The sequence below is a fragment of the Pteropus vampyrus genome, unplaced genomic scaffold (assembly GCF_000151845.1).
Source record: "Pteropus vampyrus isolate Shadow unplaced genomic scaffold, Pvam_2.0 Scaffold20, whole genome shotgun sequence".
NCBI classification, from domain to species: domain Eukaryota; kingdom Metazoa; phylum Chordata; class Mammalia; order Chiroptera; family Pteropodidae; genus Pteropus; species Pteropus vampyrus.
Window position 1 is genome coordinate 14,056,671 of NW_011888801.1, and position 18,240 is coordinate 14,074,910.

Here is an 18,240-nt window from a genome sequence, read left to right on the forward strand (position 1 = left end):
TTGAAATAACTGAAAAATAGAGACAAGAAGAAAGATGACCTTCATTCCTTGTATCTTACCACAGTTTGTAATTTCTTTCAGAGTTTTCCTTTAAAAAATAGTTGTGACTTCATTGTACAGAAAATTTTATATACTATCTAGTTGACATATTATTATTTTAAAAAATTATCCAGATGAACTTTGAAATTATACATTTTTATTAGTGAAAATCTCTTAAGCATTCTTTTAATTTTCTTGTATTTTCTTGAAATTTCTATTAAGATGATTGTAGGCTAAAATGTAATTGTAGGAACTACTAGAGAGAAATCTTGTGTAACTTTTACCCAATTTTTCTCAAAGGTAATATCTTGCAAAACTATAGACCATCAAAACAAAAATATTGACATTGATATAACCTACCAATTTATTCAGATTTTCCCAGTTTTACTTGTACTTGTATGTATATTCAGTTTCATGCAATTTTATTATATGCATAGGTCCCTGAATTCACCACTATTGCCAAGAAACAGAACATTTCCATCACAACAAGGGTCCTTTGTGTTGTCTGTTTATAAAAGTTATAACTACAGTCACCTCCCATCCACACCCCGTCACCGATTCCTGTCTCTAATCTTGGCAACCAGTAATATAAATTTTGTCATTTCAAGGTGTTATGTCTATGGAATCATACAGTATGTGATATTTTAGGATTAGATTTATTTTTAATTCTCTAGAAATTCATCCAAGTTGTTACATGTGCCAATAGTTAATTTCTTTTTATTGCTGAGTAGTATTTCATGGTATGGATACTTAACTTTTGAAGGACATCTGGGTTGTTTCCAGCTTTTGGCTACTACGAATAAAGCTGCTGTGAACATTGTGTACAGGTTTTTGTGTGAGCTTAAGTCTTTATGTCTCTGAGATAAATACCTAATAGTACAATTGCTGGGTCTTATGATAGTTACACGTTTAATTTTATAAGAAACTGCCAAATGATTTGCCAGAGTGTCTATCATTTTACATTCTCATCAGCAATGAATGAGTGATTCAGTTTCTCTGAATTCAGTGTTGTTACTATTTTTTAATTAGCCTTTCTGATAAGAGTGTAGTGATATCTAGTGTTTTTAATTTGCATTTCCTTAATAGCTAATAAGACTGAACATCTTTATGTGATTATTTGCCATCTGTATATCTTCTTCAGTAATGTCTGTTCATGTCATTTTCTAATTGGATTGTTTGGGTTTTACTGTTGGGTTATAAGGGTTTTTCTATATATTCTAGATAATAGTTTTTGGCAAATATTTAATTTGTAAATAATTTTTCTTAATCTATAGGTTGTTTTATCCTCTTTCACATTGCATTTTGCAGAGCCAGAGTTTTATTTTGACAAAGTATAACATCAATTTTTTCTCTTATGACCACTGATTTTGGTTTCTATTCTAAGAACTCTTTGCCTAGTCCTAAAGCCTGAAGATTTTCTCCTATGTTTTTAAAAAAAGTTTTCTAGTTTTACATTGTATATTTGGATATGTGATGAACTATGAGCTAATTTTTGTATAAGGTGTGAGCTTTAGGTGAAAATTTATTTCTTTGTCTGTGAACGTCCAGTAGCTCCAGTACCATTTGTTGAAGACGCTATCCTTCCTCCACTGAATTGCTGTCAAATCTTTGTCAAAAATCAGTTGGGCATATTTGCATGGATTTATTTTCAGATTCTCTACTTTCTTCCATTGATCTGTGTGATTCTTCCCCTACCAATATCATATTTTCTTTATTATTGTAGCTGTGTAATATGCTTTAACATTGGATAGAGTGTTACCTCTCACTTAATTCTTCATTTTCAAAAAAGAAGAATTAAACTATTTGTTAAGGCTATTCTATGGCCTGTGTCTTCACATATAAATTTTAGAATTAGCTCGTCCATCTGCAAAAAGCCATCTGAGATTTTGATAGAAATTACATTAAACCTGTAGATCACTTTGGGGAGGAATGGCCTCTTTACTATGTTGAATCTTCCTATCCAGGAACATGGTAGGTCTCTCCATTTGTATAGGCATTCTTTAATTTTTTATCTTCCTTTTAGAATTTTCAGTGTACATATTTTATACATGTTTTATTAAGTTTTTCATTTTCTTTTGAGCGATTATAAATGGTATTGTTTTTAATTTTAGTTTCTGCATGTTCATTGTTAGTCTGTAGAATGCAATTGTTTTTTGTGTGTTGATCATGTATCCTGTGACCTTGCTGAACTCACTTATTAGTTCTAGGAGTTTTGTGTTTTTTTAAAAAATAAAATTTATTGGGGTGACATTGGTTAATAAAATTATATAGTTTTCAAATGTATAATTCAATAATACATCATCTGTATATTGTATTGTGTGTTCACCAAAGTTAAATCTCCTTCCATCACCACGTATAAATTTTTTGCAGAGTTCTTGAAATATTCTTCATGGACATGTCACTTGCAAGTAGTGACAGTTTTATTTTTTCCTTTCCAATCTGTATGTCTGTAATTATTTTTAGTACATAAAAATTAATGTGCCAATACTGGACATTTAGGTTCTTTATGGAATGACTGGGGCAAACAGATGAACATTTTAATGAGTCTTAATATTTTCAAATTTGTTTCCAAAAGCATAGCGTCACTTTTTTACTCCCACCAGCATTTTATAAACTTGCTTTGCTTCATTGTTTCTCACCTTTTAGAGTTATCTTTTTAATGTTTTTAGATAAAATAAGTTTTTACTTTGAGAGAAGGTACATCATTTTTTATCTATATGTATTTAATTAAATCTGAAGTTAACTGCCTCCCGTCTTTTTTATTTTAATAGATGTTGTATATCCAGGCCTTACCAGGACCTTTTATGTCAATGGATCCATCGTCATTTGTAGATGTTTATGGATATATTGCTACCCCTCGAGTTTGGAAACAAAAGTCATCATTAACATGGCGTCTTGGCCCTACATACCTCTTTGATGAAGCCATCTCAGTGGAAACTCTGGAAGTTATTAACAAACTTGGCCCAAGATACTGTGGTAGCTTCCAAGCTGTGCACACCCAAGGTGTGGAGGGTTTTGGTTTACAATAATATTCTGATATTGTTTTTAAAATAGACATTCATTTATTTATAGCATATTTACAAAGAATAAACTCAGCACAAGTCAGTCATTAGGGAAGACCTCTGTAATTAGATTGTTATATATTTACAATTCAACAGAAAATGTCACAAAAAAAGGAAATGATCATAGCCTTCATATTTCAATTCCAAAGCACATAATGGAGGAGAGTGGGGGGTGGGGTGGGTAATACCATCATAATACCATCAGCAAGAAAGAAGAGAATGAAATAAATAAGTTACATTCCTTTTAATGAAGAAGCTTTTTAACTAAAGTATACTGTTGTCTTCAATTATTAAACAGGCAGACAAAACATTCACATTTTCATTATTGATTGCTGGCTGTTCTAGCAGCAAGCATCACTCTCTATGCTCTGTCAAATCAAGGGGTCAGTTCCTATCTGGGAAGAATGATAAATGAATCTCTGTACAGAAGCATTGTATGTGAAGAGCGATTGAGAGCTGTTGAGTGTTTCTGTCTCTAGGCCCCATATCTTTTTCAAACTTCATTTCCTCTGGCAAATGATTCTGGCCAGAGCAATGTGAGAGGTCAGGTCTAGAGCCAAAGTTTCATTGAGTCTCTGTTCTTACCATGCTTCTCAAGACACACGTGTGGCTCCTCTCCTTGATGCAGGGATCAGGACACTAATTCCAAGTGGGATGGACATGCAGATCACTGAAAATCTTAGGGCTTTTGGCCCAGTCTCTTTCACATTCTATAAGTCAGCTTTCTTATCACTTAGCATTTTGGTTTTGGGGAGTGAGGTTACATTCTTGATTGATGTTTCAAGCTTAATCATGTCACACCTGTAATATGTCTATTTTATAGTAGGGTTAACACTGTGAGCTTTCTCCACAGTTTTTTTTATAAGTGTCAGAAAAGCACATGTAGGGGCAAAACATGAGACATATCAACATACAGAATACAAACATATAACAACATGTAACAACATACAAACACACAATATAACAAGATACAAACAAGCTCTTGATGATTGTTTTGCCACGTAGCAGTAGATATTTATTCTTCTGAGGATTAATTTCCTTCTCTGTAAAGTGAGAGTAGAAATTATTGAAGATGTGTCATTTTAGGAGAGGATCCTAGTATGGAAGCGGTGCCACTGGTTGCAGAAGAAAGGATTTCCTTTGGCCTTCATGTAGCCAGCTCCTCCACCACCAATGTTGCAGACATTAGAAACATGTACAATGAGGTGGACAGCCGCCTGATTGCCAAAGAGGTATGCCTTCTAACTTTTCACTTGCTGTCCCCTTTTGGAATCATGATCTCATGGCTTGCTTTAGTTTTCAGTGATTCGACAAATGTTAATTCATGTTTGTATGAATTACAAACAGTATGTATAGATAGATATACACAGAAGTGCTTCCCACTTCATTTGTTAAAATATCCTACGGCTTCCCACCCATTAGCTTCCACTGAGACCAAACCTTTTATTAGTAATTGCTCAGAGGACAAAGTAGGTGTTCTTCATTCTTCACAGTAGAGCAAGAACAAATGGAATATTAAAAAATCTTTGTGACATTGTGAACACTATGGAACTTCCCTTTTCTGGGTGCTACTGACCCTTCCCACTCCACCCCACAACACACATTACAGCATTCTGTGAATTTCTGTGTTTATTATAAACAAAAAATTTACAAAAAAGCAAGCAGATATGTTTGTAGATGAAGATGCCATTAGGTTTACTATTTCCTAATTTCTGAGTAAAGCGCTCTTTTGCTCACTGCTGTAAATTTGGGCTAATCCACCTTTAGAGACATGGAGCCACCTACCTTTATTGCAGAAGAGGGATCAGGGATTAGGTCCAGTTGAGCACCAAAGAAATGCCTTACCAGCAGAGTTCCTTCTGATGGAGGAAGCCAGGATTTCCATTTTTCTGCCTTCTGAAACCAGTGAGGCTGGGGCTTTCAGAGGATGGACAAGCCTAGGAAGGAGGCAACCCTGGCCTTCATAGCACTGTTCCATCTCCAAGTGCTCTAGGGTCCTTCCTGCCCACTTTAGTTCCTCCCAGCGTGTCCCTTGTGCACAGACTCCTCTGCTGTGAGTGGGAGTAGCTTTGGCAGTTCCTATGAGTATGCAGGACATCAGTGGCACAATCGTATAACTGAAGCTGCTCCCTTATAATTAAGCCACAGCCTGGGAGGCAGTACATGAAAATATGAACTTTTGTTTCAGTCGTCCTGACATTGGATCAATTATTATTCATTCATTGAGTGCCAGCACTGGGCTAGGCCTCAGGCTACCTGCCCTCCAGGAGCTTGTGAACAAGATTTCTTCCTTTCCAGGAGAGTTTCTTAGGACTAATGGTTACCAATTTCTCTAGATGAATATTTCATCCCGTAACAATGCCATGCCCGTGTTCTTGCTAAGAAATTGTGCTGGCCATCTCTTGGGTCCTCTTCGAACCATTGGAGCCGTTGTTGTGGGCCAGTTAGGTAAGTCAGGCCATTTGGGAAGAGGGATTGTGGTTGTCATCACTTGTGAAGCCTGGAATTCTGAGAGGCAGGAAGGAGAGAACCTGTTGGGGAGCCAGGATGGTGAGGGCAATAGCTGGTGAGTTAACCCTGCCAGAAGGTTGACTTCCTAAATTTCATAAGGTCAGTTCACCTCACTGCATCTGACAGCTGTTAGTGAACTCAGCTACTAACCAGCTTCATCTGTGCACAATGGTGCCCATGTAAGTGAGCACAGTGGGGAGTTTGTGCAGAGACTTGTTGTGGTTGTTGGAATGAAAACCATAGGCAGCAACTGTCAGTTGCCTTGCAATTGGGCAAGAGAAAAGCATCTAGCTGGGGCAAGGACCCAACCTCACAGGATCCAGACAAGAGCCAGAGGTTGTCAGCAGCCAGTGGACTGGGGTTCAGATGGCACCTAAGGCATCTGGCTCTTCTGGCAGTTTGGACTGAGACAAAGGTCAGTGATCTGAAATCCCCTGGACAGTTTCAGCCTTCTGGTGACCCAGAAAGAACTCATCACAGGATCTCTTAGAACATAAGACTTCAAAGCCCCCTATCATTCCTCCCAGCCTGCCCCATGTGCACAGGCTCCTCTGCTGTGAGTGGGAGTGGCTTTGGCAGTTCATTCACTCCAACATGCTACCAGGGACTTTTCATTGGAATGAGGCTGTAATTATTGATGGGATTCCACTTTGTCCCACACAGGGGTAAGGGTGTTCCACTCCAGCCCTGCTGCCAGTAGCCTGGACTTCATTGGTGGGCCTGCCATCCTCCTGGGCCTCATTTCCTTAGCAAAAGATGACCACACCATGTATGCAGCTGTGAAAGTCCTACACTTGGTCCTGACCAGCAATGTCATGTGTGACTGTCTGATGCAGCACATCTTTGGGTACCAGGTAATCTCACTCTCCCATCTGAGTCTACAGTTCCCCAGGGGGCTGTCGTCTTGAGCAGAGAGAAGCCTCTCTGGCTGCAGTGGACATTCCTTCCATAGTGACTTCTGGAGAACAGAAGCCTAAAGCCCCTAGGTCCTGAAACTCTGGAGACTCAGTCCACAGCAGAAAGCCACTGGTGTGATGCAAACTCTCATGCCTCCTGTATCATGGGGTTGCAGCAAGGACTATATGATTTAATATAGTTAGAGAGCTTGGAATTTTGTCTGGCCCAGAATAATTGCTCTGAAAATATTAGCCATCTTTAGTCCTTAATCTCTCTGTGCCTCAGTTCTCCTATGTGTAAATGGGAATCATAATAGCACCTATTACGTAGGGTTGTGATGATTAAGTGAGTTAATATATATTGAGTGCTTAGAAGAGTGCCTGCTCAGAGTGCCTGCTGTGTCCATGTTCACTGTGATTGTTACTGCTATTTGCTATTCACAAAGTCATATGAGATGGGTCACTGCCCTGGGGCACCTTCCTGCATGGCTAAGAGGCAGTTATGAAAGGAATTGCCAGGGACAGGACTAGAGTTGAAGTCTAGACAAGGTATAGGGCATGAAGGCTGCAGTAAGGTTGGGGCTTGCAGAGGTTTCTCCTGGTACAGGGAGGGCTGGGAGAGAGCATCCCTGTCTCTTTGGCCCAAAGGTCAGGGTCGGAGCAGAAGAAAGCAGTATGGCATCACTTCAGGCACATCCTTTCTCACTTGGACTGTTGCATATCTGGACAGTGGCATCTTCCTTCTATCACTCCTTGAAAGCCCACTGACACCAGTGGATGAGCTAAGCGGAGAATCCAGATGAGATGGATAAGAACTCAGATGCCAATGAATGGCTGCGTATCTTGACTTGCGTGTAATTGAGGTCGACAGAGACATGAGGCCAGAAGGAATCCATCTTATTCTCTGAGATGGGTGTGGGCCACTGGGTTCCCAGTGTATTTGTCCTAGTATGGTTCCCTGCTTATTGCTAGTTTCCCAGTGCCTGGCACAGTAGAATGGCACATCTGGTGGCTGCCGCCTAGAGAGATGTTGGGTGTAACTGGGTTCATGAATAGCAAGTGGCTTCCTGGTGATATTGCAACATTTATGGGATGATTACAAATGTAAGATCCAGTAAGGAAAATGAGAAAGAGCACTCAGAAGCATAGGAGGAAACAAGGAGAGGTGGAGAGTGGCATTCTGGAAAAATAGTAGAAGAGATTCAGGAAGGAGCAGGGGGTCCCTAGAGAGAGGTAAAGTCATATAAGTACAGAAAAGTGGACACTGGTCGGGAAGCAGCCACAGAAATTGGTGTGTGTTTTTCTTTTGAGAACATAGGAACAAAGGAGGTAGCACTGGAGAGCAGTGAGTTTCGGATCGGGATGACCAAAGGTGATGGGAGGAATGAGCAGGTGAAGAAAAAAAAATCCTAATGATGCATTCATGAGGAAACTGCTGTGTGTTTTAACCTGTTCAGATAATGGCATTTCTCCTGAGGAAAAAGACCTCTCTCCTAAACCATCGCGTTTTTCAGCTGATCCTCTCCATTGCCGGCACTGCAGAAATGGGCTTCGGGTCATCTGCTATCACCAATGTTGGCGTCTTCCAGTACATCCTCTGCAATCTGGAGGTAAACTAAAGATGGGTTTTGAGCCCCAGTGGAGTGCGTGATGGTAAAGAAAGTCTGGAGTTTCCTCTAAACAGAACAAGTCAGCTTCCTCAGTAGTCATGATGGTTGTGAGAGGGAAAAATCCTCAAGGACTTTGGAGCCCAGAGGTCCCAGTCTATAATGAAATCCTACCACCAATGGGCTGTGTGGCCTTTGGCAAGTCTCTTGACTTCTCTGAGCTCCAGTCTTCTTGAGCATGAGATGGAGACCATCATTTCTCTCTCACAGGTTGGTATATGGGTCAATTCAGATAGTACTTAGAAAAGGATTTTAAAACTTTAGCCTACTATATGTAGATGAGGGTTTAAAAAAAAATCCTAATTCTTTTAGATGGTGCTTCACTGTTTACAAATGCTTATTTGAAGGGATGATTGAGAGATGCTGAAGGTACTCCTGAGGCTAAGTGAGGAGTTTTGGACAGAACTTTGGTGGATAGAGCCATCTACGAAGCATCATTTATTGATTGCTCCCTGGGGTTAGGCACAGGTGGTGTCCCAGAGACATGGTGATAACCATGACGGGGCCCCTCCACACAGCTGTCTGGATCTGGGACATGACAAAATTGACACTACAATTTTCTAGGGGCCAGTGAGGCAGGCACAGGACATCTGGGGAGTGGGAGTAAGAGAACAGTCAGTTCAGCTTTATGGATCAGAGACTCTCTGGCTGAGTTTGGCAGACTACACCTGGTGGGGGATATTCCAGGCAGAATATATGCTGCTTGCACCCATGTAGGGATGAGAGCAACCATGAGGATTGAGAGGGCACCTTCAAGGAAATTGTTGCAAATAGAGATGAGGCTGGAGGAGGAGGGAGAGAAGACAGACTGAAGACACTAGCTGCAGGACATGCATTTTAGCCAAAATGTGCTGGTCTTTACGCAAGTATTTTAAAAACTGTTTTTCTTAATTAAAAATAATATATGCTTATCACAGAATGTTTTAAATTGGATAAAAGTAGGGGGGAAATCTATTTCTGACACTCAGACAACTGTTGTCAACTTTGAATGCATCTTTTCATTGTACTTTCTATGAATACTATTTTCTACCATAGCCATAATCTTAGTATAGATATTGTTAGCCCTATCTTTTCCCACATAACATAAACATTTTTAAAATTTTATGACAGATTTTTACAAGCATTATTCTGAGGTTCATGTTGTTCCTGGTTTCTTCACCATTCCCCTATTGTCAGAGTCTTAGATTATTTCTATATGTTGTTGTTATGAATGAATGCTGTTATACACAACACTTTTCTGCATACATTTCCCCCACTTAAAGAATTTTTTAGAATAAATGATCAGAGTTGAGTTATTAGAATAAAAGCTTTATAAACAAATTTTTAGATTGTGGATAAGTTCTGCTAAACTGTTAATACCTAAGGGTGTTAACTAAAAAATAACATGCTATAATTTTATTTTAGATGTGTTACTCAGGAGGCAAAGAGCCCCAAGCAGGGAGATAGGTCATGAGATAGATGTAGAAACTCAGGTGGAAGATTTTGAAACCTGAATTGTGGCAAAGGCAGTGAGATAAAGAAAAGGATCAACGAGGCTCATAATGCAAATAAAAGTGATATAGAACTGAATAACAAGGAAAGCACTATATATCAAAACACTGTGGTGAGGCTGCTGAAAGCTGGATTTAGAGGAAAATTTATAGTCATCAATGTTTATATTAGAAAAGAGAACATTTTAAATTAATGAAGAGACTTAAGATCAAGAACTTTGAATGACCAAAAAACAAAACAAAACAAAAATGAAAACACAAAAACCCAAACAACAAATAAACGAAAACAAAATTTCAAGCAAGAAGGAAGGAAAAATAAAGAGAATGTGAATGATTTAAATAGGAAAGAAACAAACATAGAAAGGATCAATAAGACTAATAACTGGTTCCAATAGAACAGACAAACCTACTGAGACTGACCAAGAAAAAAAGATAGGAGGCACAACTAAACCATATTACAAAGGAAAAAGGTAAAATAACTATGGAGGAATGAGCAATCAGAAGGATAACCGGAAAGTTAGGATCAGCACCTTTGTGCCAATAAATATGAACACTTAGCTCATTTGAATAATCTCTAAGAAAATTTAAATTTCCAAAACTCACTCAAAAAGACATAAAAAACTCAAATGGTCCCTTAACCAGAAAATAAAAGAAATCATGGGTTTAAAATGTTAAAAACAAGCAAACTTCCAAAGAAAGTCCAGGCCCAAGCATCAGCAGAGAAGTTCTGTAAGTCAAGAAATAGGCCATGTCTGCCTTATAAACTCTTCCGGGAAACTGAAAAGGGAGCACTCCCAGATTATTTTTTTTTGTTTTAATATTTTTTGTATTTTTCAATTATAGATGGCATACATAATCTTTTTTGTTTTAATATTTTTTGTATTTTTCAATTATAGATGGCATACAAGATTATATTAGTTTTAGGTGTACAACATAAATTAGACATTTATATAATTTATGAAGTGATCACTCCAACAAATCTAGTATCCATCTGACACCATACATAGTAATTACAACTTTATTGACTATATTCCTTATGACTATTTTGTAACTACCAATTTGCACTTCCTAGTACCTCCCGTTTTTCACATACCCCCAACCCCCTTCCCATCTGACAACTATCAAAATATTCTCTATATCTATGTTTGTTTCTGTATTGTTTATTTATTTATTTTGTTCTTTAGATTCCACATGAAAGTGAAATTGTATAGTATTTGTCTTTCTCTGTCTGACTTACTCTACTCAACATAAAAACCTCTAGGTCTGTTCATGTTGTCGCAGATGGCAATATTTCATTCTTTTTTTTGGCAGAGTAATATTTGTATACATGTAGAGCCTCTTCTTTATCCATTCATCCATTGATGGAAACCCATGTTGCCTCCACATCTTGGCTATTGTAAATAATGCTAAAATGAACATATGGATGCATATGTCCCTTTGAAATAGTGTTTTGGATTTCTTCAGATAAAAACCCAGAAGTGGGATTACTTGATCCTTCTTTGTCTCTTGTTATAGCCTTCATTTTAAAATCTATTTTGTTTGATATAAGTATTGCTACCCCAGGTTTTGTTTTCATTTCCATTTTCAAATATCTTTTTCCATCCCTTTGCTTTCAGTCTGTGTGTGTCTTTTGATCTGAAGTGAATCTCTTATAGGCAGCATATGCAAGCTTCTTGTTTTCTTATCCATTCAGCCACCCTATCTTTTGATTGGAACATTTAATTTTTTTTTTATTTGAAATACTGTTGATAGATATGTAGTTATTGGAATTTTATTATTCATATTTTTGGTACTTTTTTTTTCTTAAAGAAGTTCCTCCAACATTTCCTATAATACTGGCTTGGTGATGAATTCCTTTAGCTTCTTCTTGTCTAGGAAGTTCTTTATCTGTCCTTTCATTCTAAATGATAGTTTTTCTGGGTAGATTCCTCTTGGTTGTAGGTCCTTGCTTTTCATCACTTTGAATATTTCCTGCCAATCCCTTCTGGCCTGCAAAATCAACTGCCAATCCCTTCTGGTCTGAGAAATCAACTGACAGTCTTATGGGAGATCCTTTGTAGGTAACAAATTGCTTTTCTCTTGCTGCTTTTCAGATTCTCTCTTTATCTTTAAACTTTGACAGTTTAATTATGAGATGTCTTGGTGTGGGCCTCTTTGGCTCCATCTTGTTTGGGACTCTCTGAGCTTCCTAGGCTTGTATGTCTATTTCCTTCACCAGGTTAGAAAAGTTTTCTGTCATTATTTCTTCAAATAGATTTTCAATTTCTTTCTCTCTCTCTTCTCCTTCTGATACTTATATGGTGAGAATGTTGATATGCTCGATGTTGTTCCAGAGGCCCCTTAAACTATCCTCATTTGGGAAATTCTTTTTTTCTTGTTGCTGTTCTGATTGGGTGTTCTCTGCTACCCCATCTTCTAAATCTCTGATTCGATCCTCTGCTTCATCCAGTCTGTTGATTCTCTCCAATGTATTCTTTATCTCGGATATTGTATTCTATGTTTTCCATCTCCATTCTTGTTTTCTATCTCTTCGTTAATGTTCTAACTCAGTTCATCTACTCTTCCCCCAAGTTCATTGAGCATCCTTATAACGAGTGTTTTGAACTCTTCATCTGATGGATTGCTTGTTTCCACTTTGTTTAGTTTTTTTTCTGGAGCTTTGCTCTATTTTATTTGGGACATGTTTCTTTGTCTCTCCATTTTGGCTGTCTCCCTGTGTTTATTTCTATGTATTAGGTAGGGTTCCTAAGTCTTCCAGTCTTAGTAGAGTAGCCTTATGTAGTAGGTGTCTTGTGGAGCCCAGTTGTGTAGTCTTCATGGTCACCTGAGCCATGTGCTCACAGTATGTCACTTGTGTGGGTTGTGTGTGCCCTACTGTGTGTGCCCTATAGTTGGGCCTCGGTTGCTGTTTACATGTTGATGGGAGGGATTGACCCTCAGGCTGATTGGTTGTGAGAATTGGCCAGTGAGGGGCTGACCGTACAGAGCAGGATTCACTTTATCAGGGCTTTAATTGGTGCCTGTTCAGTCTGTCCTTTGGGTGAGTCTTCCTCAGATGTAGCCCTGGTGGTGCTCCAGGTATAGATCCAGTAGAAATAGGCCACTGCGTGTGCTGGCCTGAGGGCCTCCTTAGAGGGGCCCAGATACAGGCCAAATTCAGTCACAGCCTGTGCACTTCTGGGGTCACCTGGTAAGAGTATCCAACCAATCTGAAGATGACTGCGTCCCATGCTGGGCTTGGGGCTGCTCAGCAAGAGGTACGGTGCATGCTGAGGCCAGATGCTGCTTCTTTGGTTTTTGCGAGCCTTTAGAAAAGTCCACAGAATGAGCCAAGACAGGCCATTTGTATAGAAACAAACCACTAGAGGCAGATTTGATGGGCCCACACATTGGGAGAAGCAGAGTCTCAGGGAATACCTGGGCAGAACAACTTGTGTTAATCAGGTTATTGGAGACTTAGATATGGCCATTGCCTATGTCTGCATGCTGGAAGGGTAGAGAGTTTAACAAATGAACAATGGATACTACCAATACTTCTGTCCAGGAAATACTTCTGTCCAGCCAACCCTTTAGCCCTCATCCTGAAGCTAGACAATCCAGTTCCTAGTTGTATGTCCCTGGCACTCCATGAGCAGCTGCTTCAGTGCTGGAGCTCAGAGCAAGTGAGTCCGTTACTAAGTAAGTCATCACTTAGGCCCTTTAAAGGAATGTCTGAGACTCCCACAGACTTCTGTCTCACTCAGCCACAATCTTTGCTGGTTTTCACAGCCAGAGGCTGTGGGGACTTCTCTTCCCAGCACTGGAACCCTGGGCTGGGAAACCCAGTGTGGAGCTGGGACCTATCACTCTTCTGGGGAAAGGGTCTCTGCAGCCAAGATAACTCTCCTGATTTTTGACCACCACACGCAGTTGTGAGACTGGCCCGTTTCATGTCTCTGCCCCTCCTACTAGTCTCGAGGTGACCTCTTATGTATGTCCCCAGTTGTAGAACTTCTGTTCAGCCAGACCTCAAGTGAATACCAGTAATGGTTGTTCTGTAGTTTCATTGCAATTTTGATGTTGTCGTGAGAGGGGGGCGAGCACAGCATCTACCTTTTATGCCATGTTGACTGGCTGTCTTATGAGCTAATCTTGATTCCAGAACCAAAAAAAAGACAGAATTGGAAATGAAAAAGTACAACTCAATCTCATTTATAAATATAGCTACAAAAATCCTAAATAAATTATTAGCTAATTGAACAAGGCCAGGATGAACATGCTAGATCTGGATTGGAAGATGATTAAAGGATTATGGAGGAAGACAGAAAGGACTGGCAAAGGGCTCCCTATGCACAACAGGGAAGGAGACATGCATAAATGGCTTTACTACACTGATAGGTAAGATAGTATGCCCCTTCCAAAATGCTGTGCCAGTGTTCAGGCAGCTTGGCTTCAAGGCATCTCTGCCACCAGCCTGGCCCAAGAGTTACCTGTGCAGGACCCTACCATGCCTCCACTGCCTGCTCCTGGAATGGTCATGGGAACCACCCCTTACCTTCCCTGAATAAACTAATTCCTCAACGAACTGATGCTTTTAAAGCTGAGGTTAAGAAAACAAACAACTAATAAAAGTTAGAAGCTGAAAAAAAATTAAGTAAAATAAAACAAAAATTAAAGATTAGAGGAGAGAAATTCAAAAAGAAGTTTCCCAAATGTCTGCCTACATCAAGTAAAATAAGGGCAGAGATGGATACATTATATTTGGAAGTCACTTGAGGGTCAGTGACAGGCCCAGTGAGAAGTAAATAATGGGGTGAGAAGTGAGGTGAAGAGTGGAGCAGAGGATGGAAGTAGAGTCAGTGGAATTTTGAAGAAGAAAAGAAGAGAGGAGAAAAGAGAGGGGAGGGAGTTTCAGGGCTTAAGATAGGAGACTAGAGTTTAATTGTAAGCTGAAGAGGAGATAGCACTGGAAAAGTGGTGATTGCACTGCTATGTGGAACCCGAAACGCAGAATAAATGAGCAAACAAAATAGATACAAACTCATAGATACAGAGAACAAATTGATGGTCACCAGATGGGAGAGTGGTTAGGGGATTGCATAAAAAAGTGAAAGGATTAAGAAGTACAAAAACAGTTATAAAAACAGCCATGGGGATATGAAGTATAGCATAGGGAATATAGTCAGTAATATTGTAATAACTATGTGTGGTGTCAGATGGGTACTAGACTTACTGAGGAAATCATACGTAAGGTATATAAATGTTGAATCACTATATTGTACATATGAGACTAATATAATATTGAATGTCAACTGTAATTGAAAAACTAAAAAAAATAAAGCAGTTTTAAGAATTTTAAAAAATGCCAGTGGGAGGATCAACCGTATATGGGACAAATCCTTAAAGGAGAGGATGAATTTGGAGACGAGAAAATGAGTTACAGGAGAGGGGTGGGATCCATGATGACTGAGACAGTTGAGAGGGAGGAGAGGGAAGGGATGTAGAGAAGTAGGGAGAGAAACGAAGTTGATGGTATTCAAGTCTTAAGCTTTTGGTTTCTTGGAGAAGGGACAGGCCAGCTCACCCTGAGAGTGAGGTGGTCTCAGGTATGGGGACAGGGTACAATTTGACACATTATCCATTTGATATTCAAAAAATCTAATCCAGACATCTCAATCTTTAGTTTAAAGATTATGTGACAGGATAACAAGTAAAAGATTCATTTATCTATGTTTCCCCAAATTTAGATATTTGGTATTATGTAAAATAATTTCTAAGCGGGTTAGGCATCCTCAAATGTGCTGTGACTACTTCTTTTTGTTCTAATGCTCTGCGAAGGAAATGGGGGGTATTCTTTTGTAGAAAAGGTAAGAGACACAGCAGAATACTAGATGGGTAGGTTCATGTTTTACTTTCTCAGTTTTCCCAGCTCCCAAACTGAGCCTGGCATATTATTTGTTCAGTGATTGCCTTTATGAATGAATATTCCAAGTGTGCAGGGCTCTTGCTCTCCTATAGACATGTATCTTGAGGTGCCATGTTTACCTACCCCTAACCCCACTGGAGGCACATCAACCCACACCGGCTCTTCCAAATGAAAGCTATCCTACCTCTGTGTGTACAAAGAAGTGACTGCTCACAGGGACTGAAAATCTGTCAGTCTATTTCTGGCTTAAGAGCAATCCACTTATTTTATCTTGATTTTCTTTGCATTCACTCTTTTAAAAATATTAATTAATTCTTATTAAGTGCTTACTATGGGGTAGGTATGATGCTAAGCCCTGGGGATTAGAGAGAGATGGTCTCTGCCTTCAAGGGCCTCCTGATAAACTTGGGTCCACTGAGGCTCTTTCATTTTCCATCATACGTAAGGGCATAGAGTCATGGCCACCTACTTCATTCAAGTGAGGTTGATTATTGACTCTGTAGGTCACTGTCTACAGAAGGTGCCTGGTGGGGGAACACAGAGAAGAGGCAAGGGGATGGGCTCCATAGTTAGACAGACCAGGCTTTGAAGCCAATCTCTGTCAATTAATAACTGTGGGGTGCCAGGCAAGTTACTTAGTCTCTATGACCCTCACTCTTCTTCTTTTTTTTATTATTAATTTCAAGTATACAGTACATTGGTTAGACATTTATATCGTTTATGAAATGATCCCCCTGATTACTCTATCTTCCCTCTGGCTCTACACCTACCCATTACATTGCTGTTGACTGAATTCCCTATGCCATTCTCCCATCCCCATGACCATCTAGCACTACTAATTTGTATTTCTTTAACCCTTCATTTCTTTCTCCCAACGCTCCCACCACCTCCCTTCTGGTTATCCTAAGATTGTCCTCTATATTTGTGACTCTGTTTTTGATTAGTTTGTTCTTTTTGTTCCTTAAATTCCGCATATAAGTGAAATCATATGGTATTTATTTTTCTCTGTTTGACTTATTTCACTCAGCATAATAACCTCTAGGTCCATCCATGTCGTTGCAAATGGTAGGATTTTATTTTTTTATGGCTGAGTATTATTCCATTATATATATGAACCATAACGTCTTTATCAAGTCGTATGTTGATGGCATTTAGGTTGCTTCCATATCTTGGCTATTGTAAATAGTGCTGCCATGAACATAGGGATGCATAAATCTTTACGAATTGGTGGTTTGGTTTCCTTTGGATAAATACCCAGAAATACAATTGCTAGGTCAAAAGGTATATCCATTTTTAATTTGTTGAGGAACCTCCAGACTGTTTTCCATAGTGGTTGTACCAATTTGCAATCCCACAAACAGTGTATGAGGGTTCCCTTTTCTCCACATCCTCGCCAAACTCATTGTTCTTTGATTTATTGATGATAGCCATTCTGACAGGTGTGAGATGCTATCACATTGTGGTTTTAATTTGCATTTCTCTGATGATTGGTGACCTTAGGCATCTTTTCATATGTCTGTATTTCCTCCTTGGAGAAATGTCTATTCATAAGCCTCACTCTTCTCATCTACTAAATGCAAATAACATCATTTTAGGACTTTACATGGCACTTCTTACCTCCAGGAAATGGTATCATTTGTAAGTGTGAGCTCTCTTTGCTGCTATATGGATGCACTATTGTAATCCCATGTTTGAACCTTCTAGATATGGGCCTTAGGAAATGTCAGTATTTAGAGGTAAGAAATAGTAGAGCTCTCTAAAGAGTAGAAATAAGACAGGAAGCCTCATCATCAACCTGGCCCCAGAGTATGATTAGCAGCTGCATTTTGTTTACTATGAATGAAAACAATTTGAGTGATAACCTTCACTCTCAGGATCTCAGTGCATTTCACATCTGTGTCACTCACCGTTCTGTAGTACAGGAGAAGGGAACATGGGTTATGCTGCAGGTTTTAGGAAGAAAGTGTTATATGTACAACATGGGTGTGTAGTTACTATAGTATAAAACCAGAAAGATGAAATCCAGCTTCTAATTCTAGTCCTACCACTTGCTGGTGGTGAGTGGAACCTGTGAGAACACTGGCATTTGTTTTGCAGGATGAGATATGTTTGGTGTGTGGACACATGGGCTGCAAGGCCCAGGACGGGACAGATATTGGTTAGAGTAGGTGTCCTTGGTAAGACTCTAGACCCACAGTGAAGTACCAGGCGGTAGGAGAGATGGGAAGGAGAGGAATGATGCTTAAGCTTTCCCCTGGGACAGGAGTCCTCTATGTTCTAGCTGTCAAGAGATTTGGTCTGATTCTAGAGGTGGTAAATTGTGTTAATGACTCCAAACCAAGGAGATTGCATTTAGCATCCTTTCTGCTCACACTGCCTGGAAACCTTTTTTCTCACATGCCTTGGTTTCAGTGTGTTTGTTGTCTTTCAGCTCTGGATGAATACTGCGGACAACCTGGAACTCTCTCTCTTTTCCCATCTTGTGGAAATCCTTCGATCACCAAGGTAGGCTGAGCTTTGGCAGCCTTGGCATTAGAACCAAAGGTTTCATGCCAAGAACAGGGACTGAGAGAGCAGGATGGCCAGTGGCTTGGCAACTACAGCCTTCGGCCACTCCCAGAGCACTAGGTCCCCTGATGGCAGCATGTCTGCCTTAGACTATTTGGTCTG

At 39.5% G+C, this 18,240-nt stretch overlaps 1 protein-coding gene across 6 annotated transcripts in view; it reads left to right on the top strand.

Annotated features, from left to right (window-relative positions):
* Positions 1–18,240, top strand: part of WDFY4 (WDFY family member 4) — a 288,917-nt gene that overhangs the window by 89,204 nt on the left and 181,473 nt on the right. For all 6 annotated transcript variants that reach the window (XM_011355393.2, XM_011355394.2, XM_011355392.1 and 3 more), the window contains exons 20-25: positions 2,811–3,042; positions 4,188–4,333; positions 5,438–5,549; positions 6,276–6,466; positions 7,966–8,118; positions 18,002–18,075. In XM_011355393.2, the coding sequence (XP_011353695.1) occupies positions 2,811–3,042; positions 4,188–4,333; positions 5,438–5,549; positions 6,276–6,466; positions 7,966–8,118; positions 18,002–18,075 (908 nt within the window). The remainder of the gene's footprint in view (positions 1–2,810; positions 3,043–4,187; positions 4,334–5,437; positions 5,550–6,275; positions 6,467–7,965; positions 8,119–18,001; positions 18,076–18,240) is intronic.